Raw genomic sequence first — 20,837 nt, 5'->3', positions numbered from 1 at the left:
CAAACTCCGTTATTTGACAGTTTCCACACTCAGGCTACATCATTATTATTGCATAGCTATAAAACTAACAGTCTGGCAAAAGTTTAAATCACAGCAACTGGAAAAGGTCTTCCTGTTGTTTAGCTTGTGATTTTGTTATAGCCCAGTAAAAGAAAACACTGGTCACACAATAAAGGATGTTTCTTTTTACAATTGGCAACTAAAAAATAGATGCTAATATTAACAAATAACTAATAAACTATTTTCCTTTAATTATTAATTAGCAGTTTCACTATAATTTACTTATTTAATAACAAAGATCAATATTGTCTAAATATTAGTTTTCACTGTAAAGAAATCTTTACCATACTATATCTTCATTCATCTGTTTAAGCAGATAAAATATCCTCATAAGGACATAAATCTCCAAAACAAAAAATATAATGTTACCATGTGAGCTAATGTGTTATCTACATCATGTCTCAGAAATTTCAAGCTCTAAATCCACCTCTCTTAGAGGCAGAGATTGAGTTTTTATTCTTTGGACAGTTTTTAACCAATTTGGCCTCAATCCTTGACTAAAGCTCTTCAGACTATCTAGGAGTAAGTAGAAATGAGTTCTTGAGTTCATAAATCCATTTGCAATCCAGTTAGTAATGTATATTTCTTAGCTAACTGACATTCATAAATCAAATAAGTAATATGCTGTTAAAATTTAAGGGACTTTAAAAATGTGTGTGCATATATATACATATATAAATATATATATGCTTTTGTGATGGGTACTGCCAGCTTCTCTCTCTATATATATATATATACACACACACATATAGATACATGATGTGTGTATATATATATATGCTGTGTGTATACATATATAATGTGCATATATATATATGAAGTTTATCATAATCTACTTCAAGAAATCTTTAAAATATAAAGAGCCAAAATTTCAACTCAAAGCAGCCTACTGTTCCATAACACATTTGAGATAACAAGACAGCCATGAAACCTCTTAGAAATAAGAGCAGAGAGAGCAGTCCTATTTCTTATTCAATAACCATCTAGTGAATCCTGGATACCCTATCGTCTAGAATAAAGTTTCAGGATATAGAGTTAGTTAAGCTGTCGTGTGAATCTTTGCACATAGACAGCAGAACCACAACAACACTGGTGTCAGACATTAGTTTGCAGTTGGAAATTAGTAATTGCATAAATATAGATGTAAACAAAGCACAGATATTGTCTGGTCACATTCTATTTATGGTTATATCTATTTTTTGCCTTCTATTTTGCCCTAAAATGATTTTTTATTTTAGTAATTAGAATTTTATTTACCTGTGTGTTACAAGAGATTGAAAATAATTTACAAATAAAGTGGGTTTATTCCTAAAAATACGAGTAATTAATGGATAATTGCCGATATCAGATTAACTTCTAATTCATCAGACTCATGCTAAAGAAGTGTCAGTTTACAAAATTAATTCTTACAAGCAAGAAGAGACTGTATAAGCATTAATAAGTTGTACTAGATTGGTGTAATTTTGACCATGTTCCTTTAAAAAATTCTCTGCAGTATTTTAAATAATATAACATTTCTGAAGAAAAAATAAAGTCGGAATCATAGTAGTCCTCAGAATCTGCACTGTTCAATTCATCAAGGCTTTTAACAAGAATATTACTTTTCTGAAATCTATGGAAACTTTTTTACACAACAACTACTATGATTTATTTATTTTTACATATGTTATATAGCCTGATTCCAGTAGTTCTGCTCTCCAAAACGGCTGTCATTAAAAGTAAGAAGCTGTGATGTTCTGAAAAGATGGGATCTGAGTATGCATAAATGCACAATTTTCAGTGTGAGAAAAACTTTTAAGTTAAACATAGCTTTATAAATAATACAGCTTAGCTGTGCATTTGTTATACACCAGTTGTCGTAAAACTGATGCAAATACAAAGTCCCTCAATTTCTCATTTGGCTGTTGAGGTTGGCTGATTTAGTTTCATAAACATTATAATGATACTTTTGAAAATCACAAATGAGGGCTAATGTCATTATAATCCTCTGGAAAAAAAAAAAAATCCAGATCGCTGAAAAATGAAGCTTTGTTCCAAGGACAAAATTTAAGTGAATTGAACTGCACTTTTTCGTCATTGTTAGGTACTTCAATTAATAAATTTTGTCCTCCAAAGTTGCATGAAACAATAATAAAACTGTTAATCTGGTAATATTTATAGCTGTACTACCTATAATTTAAGCATTTAACCAACAAAGATGTTATCTTCTATTTCTGATAATCAAGCCAGATGTGATTATATTTGCTGATCATGAAATTCCATTAGTCTAGCTCAATTGCATTTTCCCTATGCTATTTTTCTAGCCATCACAGTTATAGTCTCAGTCTTTATGCCAACAAAACTGAGTCAGGAGTGAATGTTGTTTGTCCTTCTCTAATTTAAAGTGTTCAAACCTCTTCTGACTCATGAGGGCTTATTTCCAAATTCTGTGGTGAAGTATTGACTTCAGAATTCATAAATTCTGAAAAACACAGATATTACACAAATACACAAAAACAGAAAATCCCTTGGGTTTGAAGAGAAATAGTGTAGCTTATTTTTAATTCTTTTTATAAGAATTGGAATATTAAAACCTGGAAGGCAAATGAGCTAATGGATTGGTTAAATCGTGGTTTTCTGAAGGCTCCATTCTAACTTGCTATAACAGCATTTTAACATTCAGGTCAATATTGAAAAGATGATTGAAAACTAAATACAGTGACTTAAGGAGAGTTATACTAACTTTCCAGCTGAGGATCTGTCATACTGTGTCTATAGATACAAATAAATAAATTGCTATATAACCTTGGAATTACTGAAAAAGTCAGTAGACTGACAAATACTTTAATTATTAATGTGCACATTTTCTAAATAAGTATCATATGACATATAATTGTATAAGCGAACAGAATGCTGGGAGTCATAACCAGAACACCAAACTAGGGAAATACTGTTTATGTAAGGGACATTGCACCTAATGGTTTGATCTCATCCTTTTGTGTTTTTCAGGTCAAGTAGCTCACAAATGTACATGTACACAAATGGAACTGCACATGTACATACGTATTGCAACACTTGAAAGAGAGTATCTTACACAGAGCCAAAATGGAATCAGACTAGACGTTTGAGTTGACTTATAAAGTGTCTGTCAGTCCATTGTGGAATATTCATATTCTTGTGCACATAAGCACATATAGACTTTAAGCACCAGAAGGGTGTCACTGCACTTGTTCCCTTTGTGTATGTCAGGTCTGCGTGCAGGCCAATAGCCACAGATGGAGCTGGCCAGTGTTCCCCTGCTGCTAGCTATAGTAATTTATACCCACTATAATGCAAATAAAATAGAGCTTTTCTGTTTTAAATACATACACTTAGAGTATTTTTTCTTGGAAACTGCAGGTGCCAGTATTTTATCTGTTTGCTTTGCTGTACTAAATGCACTATGTTGTATGTGCTAAAACAGGTGCCAAAGTCAGTGAATCAGCATTTCCAGGGTTGAAATAGAGTTTCCAGAAGTACCACCACCAGAAAGTGAATCATCAAGAACTGAGATTAAAGTAGTAATAAAAATGGCAGACACAAACACATTCATCTGCTCAGAGATACTGCCCTGCTCATTCTCTAGCAAAGTATACAAACATATCACTCCTGCTAAGTACAACTAGAGATGATCTACCTAGCTTTACATTAGAACTGGGTGATAAATATCAGGGGAATTTAAGATTTAGTTTGATATTATTTTTAAATTTGTTGCCATTCTTTTTACAGTTCACTGATATTGCTGTTTAACACTCTCCAAAGTGGTGTGCAATTCCTCAAGTAAAATACAAGAGTATCTGAAATATTCTTCTAATTTTTTTGCAGTATGGTTAAAAAAATTTTTTACTCCATACCTGTGTCAATCTGCTTTTAATAAATGTCAGTATTTCCTATCAAAATGCCAGTGGTGGATTTATGTTTGAGGAGACAGGAACACAAATCATAAATGAAGGTCTAGATCAGAGAAATACAATCTGAGTATACATATTTGTATTTTTCAGTGTAATTCACATCACTGAAGACTGTAGCTTCAGTTAGGAAATTTAATTTAATTACCCTGGAAAACATCATCAGAACACTGTCACAGTGGCATATATTTAAAATAATCACAGTCTTCTTGTGTCACATACACTGAGGCCAACTGGTCAATACAAAATCTTTTAATCTTGCTTTCCTTTTAATTCTATGACCACAGTGAGTAAAATATTGGGATGGCACACTAGCTTGAAGTGAACAGCGGTCAATGAAAAAGAACCAGGTTTGATGTGGTTTGAAAGTTTGGTTTTTTTTCTGGTTATTTCACATCTGAAGGAATGAAAGGAAAACAACCAGAAAGAAAGAAAAAAATTAACATTTCTACAAGTGAATGAATTTCAGAAGTTCAAATCTAACAACATCTTTGTCAAGGTAAACACATTTTTGGACATGAAAGCTATCGCTAATTATCAATCCGAGATTTAAATTGCAAGACGGCAGGGTAACATGTTGTGTAAGACCACTGAACAAGGAAAACTAATATAGGTGGTTCACTGAGAGCAGCTGCTATGTAAAGAGCATGTAAAAATTTATTTGTTGTATAACTTTATCAAACTGTGCTGAACAATATATTTGAGTTAGTTATGTTATTCTTTTGTTTTGTTGTAACAAATATTGATACAATAAATACATATTTTCCATTTCCACTCCATTTGGTTTATATTTGCTAACAGAATGTTGTATATACAATTAGAAATTACATCAGTACAGAATTCTAAATGAGAATTCTGCTTAAACTCAGCAGTGTAATGAAAGATGGTGGCAATGAGATCTTTTTATTTTTGTTTTCCCCATGAAGTTTTCTATGCATTATCTACCTATGAACGAGATTACCTCCTCAGACAAAATTTAAAATGATGAGGTGTGAACAACCCCTACTTTGCTGACGAATAAAAAGAGAGAGAAGATTAAGGATGAAAAGTAATGATCCAAGCTTCATACACAGCAGGATTTACTAATACAGCATCCTAAACCCGAATATACCCAGAGACTAGAGAAAGAAAAGAGAACACTACTACTGTAAGAGTACATTTTCCTAAGAATGAAACAATGTCCCAAATTAAGTCCTGGCTTAGCCTGAGCCTTGGATTATTGTCAGAATACATGCCAAAAAGGGGTACATCTGCAACTTATGTGAAATTCCTAGTTCCTAGTAAGGTAGATAGTTTGCTGATGATCATCAAGTAAAAGTGGATGGTAATACCTGAGCATGATGCAAATCTTGCAATGAACTGGCAGCCTTCCAAAATACTTTTTCCTAAGAAGCATTGTCTGTGAAGAGTAAGAACTGCTTTCCCAGCAGAAATCTCTTGCAAGGACATTTTTCTAGTACCTGCCTTCTGCTGGGGGAAAAAAATTCCCTTTTTAATACATAGCAGGAATGTCTCAGTCTCAGAGTATATCCTACACAATTACAGTTCCATTATAATATTTCTAAAAAAATCTTATCTATTTAAATGAAAACGTTGTCTACTTTCAAAGAATAAAATATAGTATTAATTATATAAAAGTGTTTGACTCAAACTTGGGCTTTCCAACACATACAAAACATGTTGACACTGGTTCATAGCACTTTGTGGTAGAATGGTGATGAAAAATCTGAAGAAAAAATACTGGCTTTGATAAGTCTTTGAATCATTGCAAATAAGTTGTCCTTTTGATAAACTATGGCAGTCACCTTTATAAAATATCTCCCTCGACATACTTACATAATGGTTGATTGAGGAAAAACGTCTTCAAAGCCTTCTGAAGATGGAAGATAAAATGGGATTTGCTTACTCACTCACTCAGTCACTCACCCACCTAAATTACTGTTAACGCAGAAGAAGGAGGGTGAAATAAAGTTAGCTACATTCTTCTAACTGGTCCATGAAGCTAGAGCAAACTGTGTCATTATTAATACCATTTCCCAGCGCCTCTCTGTTGCACTGAATCAGATCCAAAATGCCTCTGAAACTTGACATAGTAACTGCTACTTGTCACAAATGATTATTAAAACCTAACATTCATTTTATAATACCTGCCACAATTTTGAAATTTAGGATCCTTACATATTAAATATTCTGACAGCTAAAAAAAAAATGCAATTGCTCCTTCTCTTCTAAGATCATATTAGTTTTCTTCATGGATACTCAGGTTTAGAATATCTTAAGATATGGTAGACCTTCCTACAAAATTAAGCTTGTTCTGCCTTTGAGGCCACTAAAGTAGCTGCTCCACCCACCTCCCTTAGAAGAAAGTCTGACTGAAACATTCATATAGCTCTTTTCATGTTCTGCCTAGCTCAAAAGTCCCTGAAATTTTTTAGTGGTTCTGATTTCCATTGAGAAAGCTCTGCATGCCACCTATGAAATACTACTGGGAAAATATAGCTTCCTTACATGGATGACCTAACAAATATCTGTTATTTCTATACTATTCCTGGAAATTACTCAGATAAATTACTCTCATTCTTCAACTTTCAAGAAGCAAGACTTCTTCACTTGTTTCTTGACAGCAAAGGTAACTTATTATAGCTTTCAGAATCAGATGCCATTCATGTGGGTCTTTTCAGTCTCTATTCAAACAGTGCATCTCATGAAATATTCCTGTGAGTGCAAAGTTCTGCCTTTTTTTTTTTTTTAGTGTATAGGGTTTTCCCAAATACCAGGCTTTCATAAATACATCTCTTAGTTGTTGTCTCACAATATTTTCTGAAACCTGGCGAAGAGCTCCCCTAACAATACAGAAAATGTTGGCTCATCTGTTAGGAAAGAATGGGTGGTACTCAAGACCTTCAGAGTTTATATAGCCCAACAAAATCTGTTTTTGTTGTAATATAGGAAGATAAATATTGTTTTCCTAAAAGAGGGCACCATTCAGAAGGCTTCTTTGAAAGGGAAGTCTTGTTTTGACTCCTTGAAATCTATCCAAGATCTCATTCTGTGTTTCTGTTATTGAGACCTTACTATTTATATTGCGCTTAACCTATCTCTGTCAGTTTGTAACATATGAAGACAAGACCAGAAAACAGCTAAGGAGCTATGCATAAAGTTGGGAGTATTTCTTAGTTTTACGAGTTCTTCTTAATAGTTAGGACAGCTTCAGCTAGTACTTGGTTTCCTAGATTCAACTTACGTTATTTAAACACTGCTAAAATCAATAGGAAATGATGAAGACATTGAGTGGTTTCCTACGGAATCCAGTTATGCAAGGATACTGAAACATGACACTGTCCTGAAGGACAGCCATGGAGTCTTTTTATACACTGTTAAAGTGGCAGGTCATAACTGCTTTTAGTCTTCCCCAAATGAGTAATATGTCTTTTTCATGCAGAAAGTAATTGCTTACTAGAAGCCTTAGATTCCCCAACTATTCAAAGCCTACTGTTTTAGTAATCTCTAAGTAAAGACCTATTTTTTTTATTCTGACAGTTTAGCTGAACACAATATACTGCTAAACTCACCAGCTTAAAATAAGAAGGAGGGGAGAGGACACCGCAGATATGAAAACACCAAGGTTGTTCTGTCTGAGACTAGTTAGACATGGGCCTTTCTTCGGGTAATAATGACCCTTTGTGAAGAGCTGAGCTTTACTGCAATGAACGCTCCTTTGTCTTTTTAGGTGTTAGGGCTGGCTGGTTTGTATGATAGTTTTAAATATAGGTAAGACTTGAGTATGAGAAAGACTTTTTAGTCCTGAAAATAATCTCATGGCAAGCAACAGGAGTTTGATTAGGTCAAAGGCAAAAGATGATGCAGCTATCAAACATGTGGTTGAAAAATACTATGCAGAAATTTTATACGTGGAACACTGACTGCAGAAATGGCTTCTGATCTAACAGTCCATGTCTACCTCCTTCTGTCTGTGTTCAAAGAGGATTCTGTGTTCAGTATTTCTTATTCATAGTTCAAGGTCCCTCATTCTCTTCTCAGTTTTACTTGCCACAGTTTATCCATGGTTTCAAACTTTGATGCTTACATTCATGTCTTTTATCACCGAGACATGACTCAGAACAACATTGCTGCGATAGCTCTTGCATAGCTTTTCTGACAAACTGGCCAAGTTGTGATTTACACTGTTTGGCATCTTTGGCTATTTAGGTTCTTCCCGATAATTACTTTTCTTGCACTTCAGGAGTTTCTAATTGCATGAGCTCTATTTCTTGGATTGCCTTATTCAAGCACAGAACTAAAATCTAGAAGCAAAGGTTCAATCCCAGCATTCATCCTCTTCCCCATTTCTGTTACTCAAGAGACTTTTCTAAGGGGCGAAGAGGGTTCTTGCCTGGTAGCAATCCATCAACTTTGTTTATCAGATATTCCCCCCCACTCCTCATCCCTGTCATCAGCCAATAAACTTTTAGAGAACACACCCCTTTCATTGTTTACTTAAGTGTAAACCCATAGTTTTGTAATTTTCCATTTGTGAAAGAGAATGTTTTGCTTTTCAGCTTAAGAAAGGAAATAATGTTATATTTTGGTATTTTACTTTTTTTGGATACTGTAAAACACTTCATTTGACTTTTCTAAGCCTAGGAAGTCTCAGTTGTCAATTACTTGCATATATAAAATCTGCTTTGTAATATGTGCAGCCAAATTTATCCCTGGTGCAACTTTATTGACTTCAAGTTAAAATCAGCTTCTGTTAAATGATCCATATGGGAAATACACAGCTTGGTTAATCAAAGGAAAGTATCTTTTACGATGTGTGTTAGCTTAAATCTGGATTTTTACTTATATGCATTGCTTGCAGTTATTGTGATTAAACATGCAAAAAATAGATTGAATTTGAAAGTGGTGTAAATGATGATGCTGGCTAAACAGTATAATGCACTGCATGTGAAGATGCTGGTGTGAATGCATATATGAGTGTGAACTGTGTTGTGGTGTACATAACAACATATGCAATGGTAGTCATAGAGCAGGATAAACAAGTAGGGGCGTGCTGTTCCTACAAAGGGGGAATCTTTATATCAATTTCTGTTCTCTGTGGTTCAGAGTTTTTAAAATGAAGCGAAAGGAGCCTGGCAGCCTGATAGCTACAGAAAGCCAGTATGGAAAGCTTGAGCATCACCTAATAAATTGTCTGCTAGCAAGGTTAAGTTTTAAACCTTGATATCACCCTCCAAATCCACTGTAAGAATGCTCAGGTATTTTCTGTCATGGATTTGACATTTTGGGCCTTTTCCTCAGTCTTTTCTACTTTTGTTCTTTTGTAGCTATTTGCTAACTTTGCTAATTTACTTTCAATGTCTTAATGGTAATGGTATCGTAACCCTTGTGAAGCTAAGGAATTATGAAAATGCATGCCCTTGAAACACATATCCTAGCAGACAGGAGCCAGGATGAGGAAATAATACCCATTAAGCATTGTGATGTATTTATATTGGTGGCCATGGGGAAGGCAGAGGATATTTAACCTCCAAAAACAAGGAAAACAATCTCATAGAATTTAAACTATATGTGAAGTGCATAAGAATGAAAATATTCTAGAAATGTAGGCAATCTGAAGGAAAGCATGTCTTCTCCTGTAAATTTAGTGTCTAAATCCAGGAAAGATTAGAGGACTATAATCTTGTTTATAGTTTAGCAACCGAACTAAATTTTAGCACTACAGTTTAGCACTAAACTGTAAGCTGATTACTTTAACGAATAACACCTCCTTGTATAACTTCTGCAGAAAAGCACTGTGCCTTACTTGGGGGGAGGGTGTGAGGAAACTAATATATTGTCACTTAACTGACTTGAAAATGAATGTTATAACATTGTAGAAACAGAAATCAAGAATAATGAATGTTCACAAGGCAAAATTTGCTTCAATAATATATGAAAGATGCATGATTGCTTAGGTTTTAAATCTAGCACAAATCAATCCATTTTAATGTATTAAAAATATCAAGAGCTTAGGAAATTTTCCCATAAATTAATACTCAGTTTATTTATGAATGTTACATAAAATGAAGGAGTCTATTTATCAATTAATATGTACAAGTGACTGATGGAAACTAAACTTTGATTTAATCACTGCTAGGCTGGATGAAACCAACCTCCCAGTAACCATAGACACTCCATTAACTTGTCAGCCATCAAGGCAAGCTGGCAGGTTGCTACTAAAATGGGGTTGAAAAAAAGAGATTCATGAGTTAATAAAAACAGTTAGTACTTCAGAAAAAGTATGTGGTTGCTAGAAGTGTTCAGTAAATTAATATACTTTAAAGAGAATTACACTGTATGTGTATAAACATTTTTTGAAACATTTCTATTAAACAACAATTAAAATATGAAGAACTAACATTAAACAGAATCAAAAGATTTTATTTATTATCTGTGTATGCAACTTAAAGTCAGCATGTTCTTCATCAAAAGGATTGTGTAATGCTTGGATTTTTTTAACAGAAATCAAGCATGAAACTTGCATGTTTTTGCAGCCTGAATGTAGATTTTTGGTATAGTTCATGCAACTAATCTCAATATTGGCAAGAGACAGTGGAAAATAAAGAGGGTTAAACACCTCCTGAGACAAAGTTAGAAAAAAAGTATCTCTAGATATAGGTTGTCTCCCTTGTGAAAATGATTTTTTTGATTTGCTGTTAGTTCACAAGGAAAGATGTTTCATTAGTGGCTGTTAGAAAATACAGTGAGAGGTAATTGAATAAAATTTATGCTTTACATAAATGACACCGGCAAAAAGAAAAGTTAGAGAATTAAGGTGAAGACTGCAAAGTCAATCATTCAGAAAGTTTGTTCACAAAGATGTTCTTAGTTTAGCCCTGTGTGTTCATACATTTTGGCACAGTCTTGAAAAACGTACACAGTATCTGCATCCCCACAGAGACTTTTGAGGACCTCCCCAGATCTCCTCAGAAACATCCACACCACACAGCATGAACATCTGACAAGCCTTTCTGGTTTTCAACAAGAACTTTTTGACATCTGTTATGCCCCCGACTTCTATGCATCACCATGCCCAGACGTATGCTACAAGAAAAAAGATTCTGCCAACCACCACAATTTGGTATACACATTAATCTTGCTGCAAGGATAGGACACACTGTAAAAAAGACTATAAAGTGCTGCGTGAAGAGTTAACATGCTCTAATAGTGTTTCCTGCAGCACTGGGCACATATTTCATCTCTGTGATGCTGCAGGTAACAGTCAGATGCCAGGAGGACAGCTGGCTGCTGGACGGTCAGACAGGATTGCTCCTGAAGAGCCTTTGACAGATGAAAGCATCGTGTGAACCAGAATGGTTGTTGTGGTTTAACCCCAGCCAGCAACTAAGCACCATACAGATGCTCGCTCACTCCCCCCTGGTGTGATGGGAGAGAGAATCAGAAGAGTAAAAGTGAGAAAACTCGTGGGTTGAGATAAAGACAGTTTAATAAGTAAAGCAAAAGCTGTGCACGCAAGCAAAGCAAAACAAGGCATTCATTCACTACTTCCCATGGGCAGGCAGGTGTTCAGCCATCTCCAGGAAAGCAGGGCTCCATCACGCGTAATGGTTACTTGGGAAGACAAACGCCATCACTCCGAACATCCTCCCCTTCCTTCCCCTTCCTTCTTCTTCCCCAGCTTTATATACTGAGCATGACGGCACATGGTATGGAATAGCCCTTTGGTTAGTTTGGATCAGCTCTCCTGGCTGTGTCCCCTCCCAGCTTCTTCTGCACCTGGCAGAGCACGGAAAGCTGAAAAGTCCCTGAGTAGTGCAGCAACAACTAAAACATCTCTGTATTATCAACACTGTTTTCAGCACAAATCCAAAACATAGCCCCATACCAGCCACTATAAAGAAAATTAACTCTATCTCAGCTGAAACCAGGACAGTGATGCATTGCTGCAGGAAACATGTTGCATCTGCTGCATGGTGATCCAGGCCAGGCTGTGGCTCAACACAGGTCATCGGAGACATCTTGCTGCTTGTGCTCCATGGCTATTCTATATGGGTCTTATGTGGCATTGGTCAGCAGAGGGCTGACGAGGGCTTCTGGGACTGCATCTTTATTGTAATCCCCCAGATCATCTATCCCTGGCATTAGAAGCCTGTGTATCTGTGCCTCTTTCTCTTCTTTCCATGGGATGTAGTGCAGTATGGTGAAGGGGAATAGGCTACCTGGTGGCTTGCCTTGCAAAAACTTCTGGAAAATGTGGTACTAAAGACAGAAGTACCTCCCTCAGCTGGCAACAGGTAGTGCTGCCATAACAGAAACTTGGCTTTTCAGGCATTTTTTGTTTACGTCTTTCTAACTTGCTCTATCACTTCATTCTGAACAAAGCTTTGCAGTCACCAGGTGAAAATGTTTTTCGCAGATGGGCTTTAAAAATTATGTTCTTGGCACCAGTCTGCCTGACTACTCCTGTTGACTACAATACAACTCTCCCTTTCAATTGAAAAGTTAAAAATTGTCGCCAAACTTACCGAAGTGACACTGTATTCTGAGAAGGCTTTAGATACCACAGGACTGCAGGATGATGCTGTGCCTGGAAGTGTTAGTGCATGAACTGAGGATTTGGTAGTGAAAGTTAAGTTGTCTGATCTTGTGTGGTGTGTGCTGCAGATACAGTATATGCTATGGATGTGGGCTGCCCCACTTGTGGGTGCGAAGTCCCTTTTTTAACCTCTCGGGCTGCGTGTTCACAAAGTTTTCTTACTTGCCTGATGCTGCCACAGTGCTCTGCACAGCCACTAAAAGATTAAACAGTATGAACATAAAGATAAGGCTGTGGAGGTTGCAACAGAGCAGTTGAGGTGCAGCCACTGAAACCACAGAGGAGAGAGTATTACTTACTCCTCCTGAAGAAGTAATTTTAAGGAAAATCTTCTTTGATCTCCTCTGTTTTAAGGTAGAATATGTGATATATTAGTGGAGCCTTCATAGAAAGTAATTGTGAGCATGTGAGATTTATCAGTGATTTAACTGTGATTATAAGTGATTTATAAGTGATTTAACTTAGTTAAATTGGGAAGGTGTCAAAGGATGAATCTCCTGGTAAATATTCAGGACCCTGCTTGAATTGAGGGAACAGCAGATTTTTTCATGAAGTGACTGATTTGATCTGTATTTGTAGATCTTGTGGCAGATCTCAAAAATAAACAAAACAACACAAAAAGATATTTGCTTTATTTGATGGAAAACTAAAGTTTTTTGAAGACAAAATATCATTTAGTTGTTTTAATGGAAAACTGAGGTTTTTCATGGGAGTATTGAAACCAAATCTAGTTTTCAATTGTCAATACTAGGAAGTTGTATGACTTGCTTATCAAATGATGAGCCATATGTTGGCATTTAACAATGATTATGGGCCAAATAAATTTAGTGGAGTTTTTTCTGTTTTCACACTGATTTGCCATTTTATATAGTTTTCATAATCGCACTAATTTTCTGTCTGGTTTACTGGCTCTGAAGGAATATGCCTTTTGGCCCTTCAGCCCAACCTCACTACAGCCCAACTTCAGTCCCAAGAGGCTGCTTGGCCTCTCATTTTAGTGCAGGATCTACATCATTTATGGAGAGATGCAGGAATGGTGAATTGTTTTTTCATTTGTTGATTTCCACAATGGAAGATGGCACGGCCATGGCTGTCAAGGCTGGTGCGTTGGAAGGAGTATTATGATGCCCTGTCCAACCAAGGGACCCAGCAACCCTGCACCAAATACTTCCCTGTTACATTCCTTGCAGGGAGAAACCCTTCCTGTTGGATTGTATGCTGTATTCTCCTTAACATCTGTTTGCACTAAGTGCTACCAGCATAGGTGGGAGGAGATGGGACATGGCAGGGGTGGCTGTGTGAAGATGAGTGTAGTGCAAATGGAGGTTGCTACATAGGAATTTCAAAGGGAAAACTTCTTAATAGGAAAGAGGAGATGTTAATGAAGAACTGAATTTACCTGAAAGGAGGATGAGGGATTTTTCCAAGTAGTTTAGAGATGGTCTTAAATTCAGTATCATCTTTATCTTGCATTAACAATTTTTAGAACTTGTATTTTGCCTGGAAATGTGCTGCTTGGTTATGTGCCTGCTTTCAGGGGGAGGCTGAATGGGCAGTATTTCTCTGAGAGTGCTCCTTGAGAAAACTTGGAGACTTCAGTGACACCTTCCCAGAGCGCAAACTTGTATCAGGCTCTGTTTTGCAGTCTTGGTTTTACAGTCACAAATACATTATTAGAAATATGTTAGTGACATAAGGTGTAATATCATATAAAGCATTTGGTGAGGAGTTGTGTAATGATGCTCTTCCACTTCAGAAACTAAGTGAAAACATTGAAGGTGTATGTCAGGGAGCAGGATGGGCTGGCTGGGTGGCAGACCAGTGACCAGTCTGGAAAGGAGACTCACGTGGTCTCACTGAGGACTACAGAAATATTTTTGTATTTTATCCAGAGCTGTTTGTTATGATTAGTTATCTCTCTGCTTTTTTTTTTTTTTTTTGGGGGAGGGGGAGAATAGGAAAAAAAATTCATTTGCCCTCAGTGCAAAATGAAGTACATCTGAAATCTTGATTTTTTTTTTTTTAGTGAAATTGCAAACTGTTTTATAACTATCTTTAAATGTCTTTATAGGTTTACATTGTTGCTGAGTATGAAGAATTTCTAGCCAGCACCATGAAGTACTGGTAGAATAGATTATTCTTAAAGAATAATGGACTATTACAGCACAGGAAATTGAAAATAAGCAGGGAACAAAAGTCAAACCTTTTATTTAAAAAAATTAGACAGTTTTTCACCTCGTGATATCCTTTTCATTAAGAAAACATAAATTAATATGAATGACCTTGCCCCTGGTTATATTAGGAAGTGGGCGTGTTTTCACTGGTATGCCAAGTTATTCTCTGTTCTTCACGTAATAAATAATCACTTGGTTATTTCAGGCAGTAATAGTTAACAACAGACTTTTCTAAAACTGTTTTTATATCATTTAAATTAACCTGTGGATTTGGGAAGTAAAATACACCAAGTAGGAAATTCTATCTAAATTACTAACCACCCCACACACACACATTCTCAATGAAAACAGACTGATGTGACAAAGTCTATGTAATTACATTTACCTCTGTTAAGTGTAGAATACCACTTTTACATTATACTTATTTTCACTGAATACCTATCTAAGGCAAATGCTCTTTTCTTTGCTTCTTGTTTCCACCTTCATTTTCAGAGATGAGTCTGTATTTCTTCTGTTAGATGTCGTCAGTTAAGTGTTCACTTAAGGAAGAATGTATACTGTATCAGAACTCACGTTTATTACAGACAGTTCAAATTCTGAAGGAATATGTTTTCAGAAATTGCTAATTCTTGCCCATTTTGTCAACTTGCATGTGCAAACATTGGGATTTTTTGAGTTATGTGATGTGAATATTCCTTCAGAATTGTTTTCTTATCACCTTTTTTGAAAAAATATTCTAAATTTATTGGGAAAGGGCATGGGTGGGATACAATGGTTGTCTTAAGTTGCTGCTGAGACTAACTGTAGCTGTTTTTAAATTAGTTTGCTAAATATAATTGCTAATTATATCACTAATAATGATTAAGTGAAAATTCAAATCCCCACTCAGCTGCAGTTTCCATGACAAAGAGGTTCATGAAACCACAGAAAATTCATGTGTAGAAAATGCTATAGATATGTCCTGGATCTGATGTCTCCTCTTATGAAGAAATGAATAAAAGGAGAAACTCAATGGCAGTTAAGGCAAAATATCTCAAGGTATTTACATGAAGTTATAAATCCTGATTTAGATAAAAAGCTTAAAAAAATAAAAAAAATCTACACAGTCTTTAACTCCACCCATAGATTTAAATCTGTCACATTTTAATTAGTTCATATATGTGTGGACAAAGGAATTGTTACATACATGCAGCTTTACATATTTTTCTCAGCTCTTTCCACTTACCTTGCTCTGTAGAATGAACCTCCCCTTTTATGGCTTATGAACACCTATATGATTTCTGACCATTTTGTTTTTAAATGACAATTTTAAATTCCTAAGTAACAATTCTTCTTTCTTTTCTTTTTTTCTAAAGGAGGTAATGTTAACAATTTGACTTATGACCCTGAACAGAATTAAACCATGTGATGTTTTATTTATGAAATGTTATGCATCTTGAAGCCTATACAAGTATAAGATTGGATTGCAGTTGTCTATTTCCACATAATACAGTGTTTATTGATTGTTGTGGGAACTAGATATATCTGTTCTTCTTCTTCTGTATCTGTATGCTTTAAGGACTTTTCAGGATGCCTCTTATGTTTTGTGAGTTTGTCTGGATTACATCCAAATTTGTGCTTACAAAATGGATCCTTTATCATTTGTTGTCACCCCATTCTCTAATTAAACCCACCAGATGCTAACTGTGTCTGAATACTTGCAAATTTTGCAAAATATTTTCATAAAACAACATTTTTTCTTATAAGATTGTGATGTACCCTTGCGCTTTTCCATCCAACTTTACAGACAAGGTAGTAGCTTGATCTGAGTAAATAAAGGCAAGCTAAGAAAGACAAGGGAGAACTGAATTGATATGATGTCTTTCTTCATTTCAGCATGTCTTTCTAATTAGTTAAAATACTGTAGGAGTTTTATATATAGCTATGTGTTTTGGGTTAAACTTTATCTTTGTGAACTGGTCTTTCTCCTAATTGAAACTGCACGTGTATACGTAATACTCTTTTACTGGTTTGCCTACAAATTGGTTGGTTGCTTTAAGAAGCATGTGTAAATTTATCATCTAACCATGCTTTATTGCTTCATATATAAATCTGTATATCCAGGCCTCACAGAACAGAATCATGCAGAATCATTCAGGTTAGATGGGACCTCAGGAGATCTTCTAGTCCATATAAAATGAAACTGAGATATATAAAACAAAAATAAAAAATTTTGAATTTTTGACTTGAAGAGCTTTGTCTAATTGGATAAGAATTACTCTGCAAAATTAATTACAAATGTTAGAGAGAGAAAAATGGGAGTGAATAAATTCACAACAACTTTTAATAGTTATAATAGGTTATATGTATCAAGTAATCTGTATCAATTTTTTAATAGCTGCTAAATAATATCAAGACAGTTTGGTGCAACTGTATCTTGAATTAGAATCACAGAATCATAGAATGGTTTGGGTTGGAAAGGATCCTTAAAGATCATCTAGTTTCAAACCCCTGCCTTGGACAAGGACATCTTTTACTAGACCAGGTTGCTCACAAATTTCATTTTTGCGTATACAAGTTTTGTGTTAAGTTGCTTCTTTTAGCAATACATTTCAATCTTTTTCATTCTTTTTTAAGGTGCTGGTGGCTGGTCTCCACTTGTGTCCAATAAATATCAGTGGCTTCAGATTGATCTTGGTGAAAGAACTGAGATTACTGCTGTTGCTACTCAAGGTGGTTACGGAAGCTCCGACTGGGTAACAAGCTACCTGCTGATGTTTAGTGATAGTGGACAAAACTGGAAGCAGTATCGGCAAGAAGAAAGCATTTGGGTATGTTCTTTCAATAATGAGAATTAAGTTTTTGCAGAAGACTTAAAATACTTGTGCTGTATCTTGTTGCAAATATAAGAAAAGCATTGGAATATAAAGAACTACACTGAAAGTGTTTGGATAATTAAATATACAAAATAATTTCGCTTTTGACAAGATAAAAAGGCTGTAAAAAGCAAACAAACATCAAAAACCTAGCCTTAGCATTACTCCATTAAGTCTCAAGGAGGTATTCTGAGGACTAAAAATGTACTGCAAAATCTCTTTTGTCTTGTTATGTATGGTAAAGTTGTTTTCTCAAAGTATTGATCCCAGTGTGTTAAACTTGACTTTTTAATTAGGAAAAAAAAAACCAAGCTTCCTTTATTTTTTCTAGAACATTTAATCTGATTGTAAAAGTAAAAAGAAGCAACACAAAGAAATCAAAATCATAACCAAACAAATCCCAGTTTATTTAAAAACAAAAAAATATTAAGCAATATTTAATTTTTGGTCATCTAGTTCAGAGTCTAGTTTCTGACGTTCTAACCAATTATGTCCTATCAGCTTTGTAGCTAGTAATAATAATAATAACTGATAAGCCTTGCTATGCTCATCACCTCCCATTCACATGAATTTTATCAAGAGTGAAGGACACGAAATACCAGATAGATGATGTCCAAAATCCACATGGAAAATTGAATGATACAGTTCTAGATAAGAGTTGCATCTTTCCTTGATCCCCAATGATTAGCAGCTTGGACTAAAGGAAGAATATGGATATTTGTGGTCTACAATTTTATCTTGTCACGTTACTTCTCTCCTTCTGCCCACACAAAGAGCTGATTCATTTTTAAATTTTAATAAGCTTTAGGCTTCAGTTGTTTCTTGCTGCAGTTAAACTTTATATTAAAAAGTATTTCATTTTACACATTTTAATTTTGTTGACTTTTAATTCAAAATGTTCTTGTCACTGTTATTGTCAAACCCCATCTATGGTATAATGAGATTATGCAGTGGCTTACTTGTTGCATAATTATCCTTTCTGAATTTGCTACATACTTCTGCTTCACATTGTGTTTTCATAACAAAGGGAAATAAATGAGTTTCTAATCCATATGGCTGTGGGGAGTGAGAAAAGAAAAACAATCTTCCAAATGTTAAATGAGCATAAGCTGCTACGATATTGTCTTTGCCCATCTTCAGACAAACTGATAGGCAAATCTGGGAGGTAGAGCTACTTGACCTCTTCAGTGAGAGCTCTTTTGAAATGATAGTTATTTCTTGAATATTGTCATCAGTAAAATATCAAACAAAAGTTCCAAAATATTGTTAAATGCTGATGCAGACATTGGGGTAAGGAGATTGTTAGATCTGTAGGAGCAGAAAAGTAAAGCTTCAATTCCATTATCTCAAACTTAATAAAAAAATGATTATTTTAATGATTGCAATGCAGATTGGAGGTATGGCTTGCAGGCAGTGATGCATAATTCAAGGATGTAAACCATCAAATTCAGGGATAGTCTATTGATCTTTTTTCTGTATCTTTATTTTGGAGTTCTGCTTCTAGGGGAATATATTTTCTCTTTTCTAAACTAATGCATAGACGTAATATTGGAATGAAACTCTTAAATCTCCATTTATTTTATAGATTTCTTCTGACTGTTATCTGTTTATGTTAAGTCTTCTTAAATTAAGTGCCCAAGTTCATTTAAGGCAAGAACATCCCACATTTTATGATATCTACTGTGTTATTTCTATCCTCTTTTTAACTGAGTCATTGCCCTATTACAAAATTGCTTACCAGAGGTAACTTTTTTCCTTTTTTTTTTTGACTTCTACTATGTGTTAGAAAGATGGAAGATGCCCAGTCTTGAGGACCCTGTATTGCTATAAGTACTTCAGAATTCTTCACTGTATGTAAGGATTTGGACTTTGTAACCACTCTTTCTAAACTTAAGTAGAAAAGATACTCATCTTCTGTACAATTTCACAGATCCTTACTTTTTATTTTCCTTTTCAGAAGTTAGTTTTGAATTGTCTTTGTCACCTTATGGCTTATCTTAACTTAAGCTTCTGAAGTTCCAGCCATCAGTGGAGCTAATCACAGTTTTTTCACTCACTGTAAAATTTTTGTAACAACTGAGATAGATACAAAGAGGACTATCTAGGCATCTGCAAATGATCTAGTTATAAAAACTCTCTTTATAGTCTATGGAAAGGGTAGTCTTTTCTAAGGCTGGTTCCTCTGACCTTAAATGTCTTTGTTAGACTGAAATGAATCATGTACAACTATCTTACCCTTCCCCCATCTATAAAATGCTTCATTGCCTATTGGTGCTGAATTTGGATGTAGATATTCTAAAGTTAGGTGAGACTAACCTCTCTCCCCTCTTGTGGCTGCTAAATATAATTTGTTTTCACTTCTCTGCATATTAGCAGTCGGTTTAGAAGGAATCGTGGTGACCATGCAATATACCTTGATCTCAGTCTTCTTTTTGACAGTTTACTGATGACCTAAATGTATGCCTTACTTGTTATCTTATATCTGTAAGGAGTTTATCTTTCATGTAGATTTTATTTATTGTTTAAAATCCTTTATTACTAAAGATACTTTTGAAAGACTAACTCCATTACAGTTTCTAGGACTGCTCTCATTGTAGATTAAGTGTAGTTAAGTATAGTTAGGTATAGGGTTTTTATTAGTTTTTTTCTTAGTTCAACAAAAAAATTATTTGCACACTCATTTTGATTTCTTTACTCAATGACATGACTATTACTGTCTTTTTTAAAGTTATCTCTAAGTATTTTATGCACTGTTCTTGATACTTATGTTAAGATTTTTCAGGCAGCAATTCATAGGATCAATATGATCATCTTCTTAAAAGTTCATACAGTTCTGGCCAAGATATAATTCTCAAGTGAAATAGTTGTTATTAATGCTAAAATACATATTTTTGGACAGAAATCTTTGCCTTTAAGAAGGATTAGTTTAATCTTGGCAAAAGATTAATTCAAATCAATTTTATATTTTCTTTAATGTTACTGTAAATGTAAATGTGTTTGAACAAGGAATGTTGTGTGTCTTTATGTGTATCTTCTTCAATCTATTTCTATTTTTTCCATTCCTTACGGTATAATTTCAGATGCAGTAAAGCACAACCTCCCAAGCCCAACCTTTTGCATTATTCTCTTTTTTTACCTCTAAAATGGGGAGTGGTTGCAAATCTGTTTGTATATTAAGCTATCAGATTTTTACTCTGGAAAGGACAATTATTTTTGCTTGTTT

At 34.9% G+C, this 20,837-nt stretch overlaps 1 protein-coding gene across 1 annotated transcript in view; it reads left to right on the top strand.

Annotated features, from left to right (window-relative positions):
- Positions 1–20,837, top strand: part of CNTNAP4 (contactin associated protein family member 4) — a 238,273-nt gene that overhangs the window by 58,543 nt on the left and 158,893 nt on the right. Inside the window, exon 3 of the mRNA XM_075526550.1 lies at positions 17,376–17,569. Coding sequence (XP_075382665.1) covers positions 17,376–17,569 — 194 coding nt within the window. The remainder of the gene's footprint in view (positions 1–17,375; positions 17,570–20,837) is intronic.

Source organism: Mycteria americana, chromosome Z (assembly GCF_035582795.1).
Source record: "Mycteria americana isolate JAX WOST 10 ecotype Jacksonville Zoo and Gardens chromosome Z, USCA_MyAme_1.0, whole genome shotgun sequence".
Lineage (NCBI taxonomy): Eukaryota > Metazoa > Chordata > Aves > Ciconiiformes > Ciconiidae > Mycteria > Mycteria americana.
The sequence above is the reverse complement of the archived record's forward strand: the minus strand, read 5'-3'. Positions and strand labels throughout refer to the sequence as shown.